The sequence below is a fragment of the Limanda limanda genome, chromosome 17 (genome assembly GCF_963576545.1).
Source record: "Limanda limanda chromosome 17, fLimLim1.1, whole genome shotgun sequence".
Lineage (NCBI taxonomy): Eukaryota > Metazoa > Chordata > Actinopteri > Pleuronectiformes > Pleuronectidae > Limanda > Limanda limanda.
This window is the reverse complement of record NC_083652.1, coordinates 21,881,028-21,891,616: the sequence shown is the minus strand read 5'-3', so window position 1 is coordinate 21,891,616 and position 10,589 is coordinate 21,881,028. Positions and strand designations below refer to the sequence as shown.

The window sequence follows — 10,589 nt, the reverse complement described above, 5'->3', positions numbered from 1 at the left end:
CATGGAACACATTCAAAGTCGTTATTATCTCAGAAAGTGTTTCTGATCAGTTTGGTTTGAATCAGTTATTTAATGATATAAAAACCAGGCTGAGGCGTAATGATTGACAGCTGAGTCTGACTCCTGATTGGTCGGCCAGGTGAAGGGGCGACTCCTGCCTGGAGTTAGGTTTACTGTAATGTTTATATTAATTTTACCACCAGACCACATAGTCGCCCCATTTACATTCATGTCAATAGTATTCATGTTTCATTGTCTCAAAAAAATAAACCTCAATAAATACTTTATACATAATATGCTTTATCATTGTGTATATGTCTCCACCACTTTTGTTTTGAAAGTTTTTACAAGAAATGTTGGAATAAGTCTCCTCTGACTTTATTTAGAAACATGTGTTGGTATTTAGGTTTGTGATTTTACTGCCCTCCTACGGTCGTGATGGTGAACTGCACCTACTGTTGAATTGGCAGTAATCATAAATTATACTGTACTCCTCTGTATTATAAATCACACTGAATTAAGATATTTGTGGGGAAGAAATGGAAACATGTACAGAAGCATGAATAATGGAAACACAATCAGGAGAATGACCAACAACACAGCAATAGAATATGATTTTACCTTTAATATTTAGATAGATAGATAGATAGATAGTTAGATAGATAGATAGATAGATAGATAGATAGATAGATAGATAGATAGATAGATAGATAGATAGATAGATAGATAGATAGATAGATAGATAGATAGATAGATTACTTTATTCATCCCCGAAGGGAAATTAAGTCGTCATAGCAGCCGATATATTTGAATACAATAAAATACAATAAAATACAATACAATAGAATAAAATAAAAAATATTGAGGTAGAAAGAATAAAAACAGAAACACAAGATAAATAGGTAGATAAGGTGCAGTGGCAAGATGATGGTAATAGTACTGATGATATGATGGTAATGTTATTGTTAGACAGTATATAATACTGTACAGTATATATAGTATATAATATAACATAATATATATTTATATATGATAGTAATTATACCAATATAATAGCAGTATATAGTAATAATGGCAGCAACAGTATATATAATAATAGTAATAGTAATATAATAATAATAACATGTACACATGTATAAATATGTGTATATAGACTTATATATACAAAGAATATACAGAGAGTATGATATAATATGATATGATATATAGTAGAGGTATAAATATAAGTATTTGACTATACAATAGATAATATGATATACTATGAGTGTAAGAATATGTAGACAGAGTGTGCAAAAGACAATATTATTTTATTATTTATTATTATATTTATTATTTCTATGTGCAGTTAGACATTGTTATACATCAAGTATAATATTTGGTAACGGATCAACTTTAGGTGAATGTTTTTTTTATTTACTACCAACTTTATTTATTAATTCATTTGTCTTTATTTAATCCTTTAAATTGATTCATTTTTTAATAATAATTGTTCCTTATCTTAACGTGCGTGTGATTCCATGTTTGAAATAGAGAAATAATTAAAATGTTTATGATAAAATCAAACACATATGTAGTAGATGTGTGTTTTTATTTTGCTACGGAAGCCGAGAGGATCAAAGTGCACTCGCCTGGTCGCAGCTCTCGCGGGACTTGGATCCTGTGCGGGAGCGGGTCCTTCTCTCTCTCTCAGAATCTAACGCAACAACAACAAGCTGCGGGATCCAGGGCGGACCGTGCGGGGGCTCCACGCACGCACTCACACGGGCACGCGGACTCGGATGTTCAGGTACGCGCAGCAGCAGTGTTGATAGCTAGCTAGCGGGATTATTAATAGCGAGCTAAGTGGCTAACGGTTAGCTTAGCTCGCTGAGGATCGGACGCGTTAGCTGCTGTCGGAGGATCGTGGAGGTCCGAGCCCGAGCTGCCTCCGGGTCCGACCCGCACGCAGGCCCCCGGCCCGGGGAACGAGCACGGCGACGACCCGCTGCCCCGGAGCGCACGGCAGGTAGCTAATGCTAATGCTAGCTGCTAACGGTACACGTCTTTAAACAGGCTGAATGAGCAGAGCTCAGCTACTTCATGCTACATGCTAACGAGTCCTGCTCCTCAGCAGTGATTGAGGAGGTTCACCTGTGAGACCTCCTGGTGCAGGGAGGAGGAGCAGGAGGAGGAGGTGCACCTCCTCCTCCTGCTCCTCCTCCTCTTCCTGCTGCTAGTACTGCGTTCAGACTGCTGCAGGTACTATCAGGGTACAAATACACGACTCTACTGCACCAGGTGGGAAGAATACTAGCATTACAGCTGTTAGACAGCATGTGGACCACAGTACTATACAAGTACACGAACTGAGTACTACTGTAATAACTGCGATATTAACACATTCATTTCATATCAGCTACACTTATAATGTGTCCACACAACACAACACAACACAATCAATACATCACACCCAACATAACAATCAACACACCCAACATTATCAACACAATCAACACAACACATCCAGCACAACACATTCAACAGAACATAATCCACACAACCAACGCAACACAACCAACATAACATATTACAACCCAACACAACACAATCAACACATCACAATCAACACAATCAACACGCTGTTGAAGCTTGTAAAAATATGCTGAAATATTAATAGTGGTCCAAAGGCAGAACGGCTCTTTTCAGGATAATGTTTATTAAATCCTTTAAGTTAAAGTTTACGTCATTTCAAGTTTTCCATCAGAACTAAATATGTTCAGATATTAAAAGTTGAACAGATTTAATGTTGGATGATAGGAACGCAGACAAACCAGTTTCAATGTTTAAACTTTCATTTGTATAAATAAAGCAAATATTTGTATTTATGCTTATATTTTCCATAAAAACAAATATATACATATAAAAAGAAAACACAATACAATGAAATATATATTTCATTGTATTGTGTTTTGTTTTTTATTCATCATTAAGTCAATGATGAATCAGTAAAATGTCAAACCTCAGTAACGTGTCAGGGTTTTATTAAAAACATCAAAGGAATATGAGTCTCAGTATTAACGTGTGTGTTTGTTCTCAGGATGAAGCCGAGCGTCTCTGAAGCTCCTCCCACCGACCACGGAGCTCCTCCCACCGACCACGGAGCCGATCACCTGACTCCTGCTCAGCTCCTCCTCCCCACGCTCCCGTTTCCCGGCTGAAAACCAGATTTTCTCGTTGAAACACTAAAATATTGAATCACACATAATAATAATAATAATGTAGCAGAGATCTGTGAGCAGCTTGACCTTTGACCTCATGGCTCCGGAACGCCGTCTCTTTAACGTTTCACCTGAAGTTCACATGAATCTGTGACAGTTTCCTGTGCATTACTTCCTGTCTCTGTTGAATGTTTAACGTGAACTGACGACCGCCCCCCCCCCTCCCGTCCCCCCCCCCCCCTGTCTGAGGATGAACGGCTCTCTCTTGACCCCCCCCAGCCCGCGGGCGGCCAGCTCCTCCCCCTTACCTCCCTCTCCCTCCCCGTCTCCCTCTCCTCCGTCTCCCTCCATGCTGCCCCTGACCCCGCGGCCCCCCCCCCTGCCGCCTCTCGTGAGCCCGCCCCCCCAGGCCCACCCCTCCTCCCTCTCAGACACGCCCACCCCCTCCCCCTCCCCCTGCCTGAGCTGGACCGAGTTCTGCGAGCTTCACGCACGCGTCGCCGCCGGGGACTTTGCTCGCCACTTCCGGGCGTTTCTCCAGGAGAACCCCCACTACTCCCCCGACTCGGCCGCCGCCTTCTGCCGGCGCTTCACCGACCGCTTCGTCCGCCACTTCCAGAGCGAGCTGGGGGGGGCGCTGCCTCCGGCGTCTGGACGGGACGAGATGATGAGCTGGGCCCCCCCGTCCGACGCCACCTCGCTGGAGGAGGAGGCGGTCTCGCCCCTCTCGGCCACGGAGGGCGTGGTCCTCCCGTGCCCCCCCACCGGCATGATGCGGGCGCTGTCCAAGCCGACGCCCCCCCGGCTGGTGCTGGAGAACCGCTCCGGGGACCGGTTCCAGGATTCTTACGCCATCGGCCAAGTCCTCCCGCCGTCGTCCTCCTCGTCGTGCTGCTCCTCGGTGGGGGGGAACAACGGCCGGCGCGAGGAGAGGGGGGCCGTGGTCGCCCCCGGGAACGGGGAGGCGCCGGTGGAGGAGGAGGAGGACAGCTGGCTCGGGGGGGCGTCTGTTGGAGAGGACGTGGACCCGGAGGAGCAGGAAGCTGCCGAGGTGGAGAACGATGATTCCACGTCTCAGGTTCCGGCGTCTCCGTCCTCCGACACGCCGCCGGACGCCAGAGGGAACGGCACGCCCAACTCCTCCAAGAACAAGCTGAAGAAGCGCTTCTCGCTGCGCAGCGTCGGCCGCAGCGTGCGCGGCAGCGTGCGCGGCATCCTGCACTGGAGGAGCTCGTCCAGCGACTCGGCGCAGAGCCAGCTGCCCTCCAGCTACAGCTACACCGGGGGGGTGCAGGACGCCGCTCTGGTGTCGACCTCCAAGAGGAACTCTGGCACGCAGCCCCCCACCCCCACCTCCTCCATGCCCGTCTCTCTGTCCATGCCCCTCTCCCTCCCCCACTCCTCCTCCTCCTCTCTGCCGCCCTCGTCCTCGAGCAGCGCCACCTCTCTCTCTCTGTCGGAGGCGGCTCGGGATCGGAGGCGGAGCAACGGCGAAGGAGGCGAGAAGGAGAAGTGGAGTCATCGGCTGGAGAAACTCAGACTGTCGCGTTCCCCTCCCCCTGTCCTCACCCCCACCGCTTCCTGCGCTTACTCCACCTCCTCCACGCTGCCTCCGAGCAGCGCCGCCGCCGCCGCCATGGGGCCGCCGAGGAGGGTGGGCCGACTGGTGCGGGAGGGGGGGGTGAGCGTCAGCTCGTCCAGCGACGAGTTGAGTGGAAGCCACGGCTTCTCTGGCTTCTCCTTCAGTTTGTTGCATCACGGTACGGACAACAACCACGCGGCCTCGGCGGCGGCGGCTCAGAGTCCGGTGCAGCCGCTGATCAGCGGCGGGAACGTGCCGTGGCGAGGAGGCCGCTGGCACAAGTGTCGCCTGGTCCTCAGAGAGCGGGACCGAGAGGGCGGCGAGCGGGGGGAGGAGTACTACCTGGAGTTCTTCATTCCACCCAAGGTGAGTGTTTCCCTCCCGTGTGGAAGCGTTGCTCTCTGTTCCTCCAGATGTTCCTCCAGATGTTTACTCAGCTCGTTGTCTCTGCAGTCGTCGAAGCCGCGGCTGACGGTGCCGTGCTGCTCCATCGGGGACGTGAGGAGCACCACGGCGCTGGAGGTGCCGGACAAGGAGAACACGTTCCTGCTGCAGGTAATCACTCCTCATGGGGAGAAGGAGGAGCAGTTCAGGAGCTGGAGGAGCATTTCTCCTGCAGAGGTCAAAGAGGCGGAGTCTCAGTGGAACGAGTGAGTGTGAACGAGTGTAATTAAAGGTCTGATTCCTTGTTTCTCTTCGTCTCAGCTGGAGGCGTCGGCGCAGTATGTGATCGAGACACGAGACGCCGTGCAGATGAGGGCGTGGCTGAGCGACATCAGGAACGGCATCTGTCTCAGGTAACGCCCGGCAGCAGGATGACGAGTCGAGTCGGATCACTCAGCGACTCTGGGTAATAACTGCTTCTCCCCCTCCCCCCCCCACAGCGAGCAGGACGATGCTGAGGGCGGCTGTGGCGGCCCGTTGGACATCAGTGGGACTCCGGAGATCGTTGACCGTCTTTCACAAGGTGAGCGTGTGATGCAGCTGCTCTGGTTCACTCTCCTGTTCATGAAGAAACCTCCTGGGACCATGAACACTCACATCTCTTGTTGTCTGTGCCTCTCGTGTCAGTGTTGTACGGAGGCATCGGAGGCTCGTCACCTCTGATGGATCCTCTCCCACCGGAGCTGCCGCCTCGAGCTCCTCTCGACGAACCAGACGGCCGGATTCTCGGTGGAGGCGGGGCTAGTCTAGGCACACCCTTTGCAGAGACGCCAGATGCCACAGGTCAACAGCATCCTAACTCTGATCTCCCTTCCTCTCCGTCTACAGCTCAGTATGAAGCTTTATATTCTGGATGCTTTCAAATAACAAAAGTCTCTTCCACTGGTTCAGGCTCCTTCCTGTTCTCTGAGGTGACGTCGTCCGAGGCCGTGGAGCATCCCCTCAGCGAGTGCCAGTGGTTCCACGGCACGCTGTCCCGCCTCAAAGCTGCTCAGCTGGTGTTGGCCGGAGGCCCGGCGAGCCACGGCGTCTTCCTGGTTCGCCAGAGCGAGACACGGCGTGGAGAATATGTCCTCACCTTTAACTTCCAGGGCAAAGCCAAGGTGAGTCCCGGAGTAAAGCTGGACACAGAGGGATGTTTCCCTGGAGAGGAAACTGCAGCGTCGGGCTCAGACGGAGGAAGCAGGAGGCTCCTCCCTCTGCAGAGGAGTGAAAACCTCCTTCCCACAGAGAGACGTCTTCAGGGTCGTTCTGTTAGTCATGTTTTCCTGTGCCGATGCTGAAGCGTCTGAACACTAACCTGATTGATTGAATATTTATTTAAGCCTCGGAAGACACACTGAGGGATAAGACCCTCATTTACAATGTTGCCGAGGGTACAATAAAAAAGTTGATACATTAAAAGTTAATAAATTTAATAAATAGGAATGAAATAAATATGCATATATATATACACAGTAATACAAGGTATAAAACAATTTGTCAATAAAATACTATGGCCAAGTCAACTAGCAGTTACAGTCACTGCAGGAGAAGTCAGCTGTACATGAGACCAGACTCCAGAACTCCGTCAATGAAACAAATGAGCGCAACTTTCAAGATTTTTGGACCTCATTCCAAATGTAGGGTGCTTTATAACAGAAAGCTGTCTTCCCCAAGTTGGTCTTAACACGAGGCAGATATAATGAAAGCCGGCTCTGGGAGCGGGTATTGTGGGTATTACAATTCCAGCTGATGAGAGAGGAGAGATATAGTGGCAGTAGCCCAATGATTGTTTTGTAAATGTAAATACATTGTAAAAAAAACCTCTTTAGAAGCAGTCGTATGATCTAAGCCTCATCGGACGCTGGTCAGAGACTGTGTGTCAGCAAGAATCACTTGTTGAAGTCAAAAACATGACGGAATTAAGTGTATTTAGAAATGTATGATTGACGGTATAGATTTACAGATTTGCAGATTGTATTTCTGGTTGTTGGTTGTAACTGTTCACTGATCTGAATTATTAACCTTCGTAACAAGGAAAAACAAAATTCCTCTGGAAGCAGTTACCAGCTGTTCAATCGCTCTGAATAATAAAATACAACACATGTTATTTTGTAGCCTCCATGTTGTTTACACATTCAGACTTTAAAGAACAAAACACACAGATATCAGATGAAGGAATTCCTCGACTCCCACTAACCAGCACGTGAACATTAGTCCTGATCACAGAGGGACATGTTGTCTGAGTTCTGAAGCGTTGAGTTCAATGTGGAGACTTTTCATCTCGTCTCTCGTCCCTCAGCACCTGCGTCTGTCTCTGAACGAGGACGGGCAGTGCCGGGTGCAGCACCTCTGGTTCCAGTCCATCTTCGACATGTTGGAGCACTTCCGGGTGCACCCGATCCCTCTGGAGTCCGGCGGCGCCTCCGACGTCACGCTCATCAGCTTCGTGGGCGCCACCGCCGTTCGCCAGCCAGGTACGAGTCAGCCCGAGTCTCCATGGTTACAGATACAGAGTCAGGTGACGCTGAGTCGACAGTTCTCTCACGTGCACGAAACCCCTGAGAGGGAAAACTCGTTCTGGTCCGAGGTGTGTCTGTCCCGTCTGTGTTTTATTGTGTCATTGTCCTGTGTTGTTACTGCACCTACAGTTACTAATGGAGTCACCTGAACACTGTTATGCACTAACTGTTGCTATGGTTACGCCTGGTAACTCTAAAAACTGATGAAGATCGGGGAATTTATCCACCTTCCAACCTGCTGATGTGTTTTGAGGTTGAGACACATTCTGTGTTTCACTTCCTGTTCAGACGGCTACGATTATCAACAATCGTAGCAGAACAATTATCGATTCATCAGAGAATTTCCTTGCTACACATTATTTTGTTTTCCCTGTGTGACTCCTACAGGTGTGCGTCTTCACTGGCCTCATGATCTGTGCTTTAGAAAGTCATTTTGGTCTTGACAGTATCAGTGTGGCGCCCCCTGGCAGCAGCGAGGCTCATTACTCCGCAGGTCAACACGTGACTCTGATCCTCTGCTGTTTTCTAATCATCACACTTCGATCTGATCTTTACAAAAACCTGCTGAATTCATATTTATGTTCCCACGATAAACGGGGCGTCGCTTCGTGGTTTTGGGGTTTAACAGTAAAGTGAGGGCCGGTCAGCAGGTCAGCAGGTCAGCAGGTCAGCAGGAGGCTGGAGGAGGACACTCGACTCTAGGGACGGGAATCGGCAGGGACCTCCCGATACTATCACGATACTTAGGTGGCGATACGATATGTATTGCGATTCGATATTACGATTTCCTGGGATTTCTTTTGGTTATTTTTTTTTTTAAATACTGGACCATGGAAAAATGTTGAATCATTCCTTCAAATACAACACAGTCAAATTCACTTAGAACTTTACAAGTTTCATTTCAAATATTAACATTAACTTAATGACTGCCGGGCAGCCAATAGAGAAAATAAATAAGATGTTCCCTATTATTGTAAAGCCCCAGTCAACTGCACACAAACTGACAGATTAAGAAGTGTAAGCCACTTAGGCTACTTTTAAACAATAAATAAAAGGTAAATTAAATAGAATGAATAAAAGTTTACTTAAAATATAAACTTTGAAATAAACAAAAAGTAGGCTATTGTTGTTTGTGTGTAGGCGATGCAAAGCTAGTGCTTGGGTGTGTTTAGATTCTTGTGCAAAAACAAGAGCTGGTCAACATGCTCTGGGGTGATGTTGCTCCCCCCATATACCCCCCCCCGTATAAACCAATAAATATGTATTTAAAAAATAAAAAAATAAAAATTTAAATTAAAAAAAAATCGATTTGGGAGGCAACATATCATATTCATATATTATATCCGTCATTCACAAGAATCAAGATTTGTAACGGAATCGATTTTTTCCCCCATCCCTACTCGACTCTGACTCGGCAAAGACGACCAGACCTTTAATGTGTGTCTGTCCTGAAGCAGCGCTGGTCATTGTCCCTCATGTTTCATGTCATCCTTCCCTCTTCATCTCTTCACCACTGATTTGGAATCAGCTTGTGATATAATCCCAGATTTTAAACTACATTGGTCGGTTTCTCTCAAACTGTTTTCAGACATGAACTCAGGAAAATGACTGATAGATAGATCAGCAGCAGCAGGTTGTCGGGTCCGACTCGTTCAAACAGGAACGTGTGGGGAACATCCAGGGGAGGGGCGGAGCCTTGTTAGAGGGGAGGAGCCTGTAGAGCAGCAGGAGGCGGGACATGATCAGTGTTGTTGTTTTCAGCTCCTCCACACCGGTGTTCATCAGGAGTTCACCTTTTAAATGTATTAAAATAGAAACCAACCACACATGTGTTGTTAACGACTTCCTCTCGGTCATGTGACGTGCCGCCGCAGTGTTTTCCATCTGACCTCCGTGTCCCGTTGTGTTCTGACCTCTCTGTTTGTGTGTTGTATCCGTTGGCTCGTCCCCTTGCAGGCCGGGACAGGGCGGGCAGTCGGCCTACAGTCTGTGACGTCATCACCACGCGCCATCCTGACTCTCCATCAACCCCCATCTCTGACTGTGTGTAAGTGAGACCGGACTCGGCTGAGAGAGGAGGAGTGTACGAGTGAGAGAGAGAAAGAGAGAGAGAGAGAATGAGCGGTGAACAGATCATCACAGGCCCCGGAACCGGCTCTGTGACCCGGTCCGGTCGGAACCGGTCGGAACCGGATCCTGGTTCCCAACGCTCCTCATCACCCTGAGTGGAAAATGTGTTTCATAGAAATGCCCCCTGCCCCCCCCTCTCACCCGTGTGTGTGTGAGTGTGAGTGTGAGTGTGAGTGTGAGTGTGAGTGTGTGTGTGTGAGTGTGTGCGTGTGCGTGTGCGTGTGTGTGTGTGTGTGTGTGTCGGACGCCTCCATGACTCCCGTGGACTCCATGATCACAGACTCCTCCCACCTCACTGTCTCTCTCTCTCCTCCCACTTCACTTCTCACACTTTGTCACTTTTTTCCTCCTCCTCCCTCTTTCTCCTCCTTTGCTTCTACGTTTCCTTCTTCTTTCTTTTCACCATCTCTCCTCTGCTTCTCCTTCATGCAGACTTGACCAGCAGACCCCGTAGCCCCCCTCAGCCCCCCCCCCTGCCGCCGGGCCGGCCGCCGCCACCGACTCCGCCACAGGAGAGAGGAAATGAGACGGAGATGGGAGGAGGAGGAGGAGCGGGAGGAGGAGGAGGAGCAGCAGCAGCGCCTGTGGTGACGATGGCAGCGACAGGAGGAGGAGGGAGCGGCGGCAGCGGCGGGGGGAGTGGAGGAGGAGTGGAGGACTGGGAGGAGAGGGACAGGGACACTCCTCTCCGCCAGCTGGACGCTGTGGAGGGAGAAGAGAGGGAGGGAGCGA

At 49.0% G+C, this 10,589-nt stretch overlaps 1 protein-coding gene across 1 annotated transcript; it reads left to right on the top strand.

The window, feature by feature from the left end:
• The first annotated feature begins 3,447 nt into the window (after window positions 1-3,447).
• Window positions 3,448-10,370, top strand: sh2b1 (SH2B adaptor protein 1). Its single transcript, XM_061089395.1, has 9 exons — window positions 3,448-5,145; window positions 5,233-5,334; window positions 5,485-5,576; window positions 5,664-5,746; window positions 5,851-6,006; window positions 6,115-6,326; window positions 7,508-7,682; window positions 9,684-9,774; window positions 10,290-10,370. The coding sequence occupies exons 1-9, from the start codon at window positions 3,448-3,450 to the stop codon at window positions 10,309-10,311; spliced, it is 2,631 nt and encodes an 876-aa protein (XP_060945378.1). The 3' UTR covers window positions 10,312-10,370.
• The last annotated feature ends 219 nt before the right edge of the window (window positions 10,371-10,589 follow it).

What these genes read in the sequence shown, in the direction of transcription:
- sh2b1 (XM_061089395.1), top strand. Translation starts at nt 3,448, where the DNA reads ATGAACGGCTCTCTCTTGACCCCCCCCAGCCCGCGGGCGGCCAGCTCC. An exon ending in AGTTCTTCATTCCACCCAAG is followed by an intron (nt 5,146 to 5,232) that starts GTGAGTGTTTCC and finishes TTGTCTCTGCAG; the next exon opens with TCGTCGAAGCCGCGGCTGAC. An exon ending in CGTTGACCGTCTTTCACAAG is followed by an intron (nt 5,747 to 5,850) that starts GTGAGCGTGTGA and finishes CTCTCGTGTCAG; the next exon opens with TGTTGTACGGAGGCATCGGA.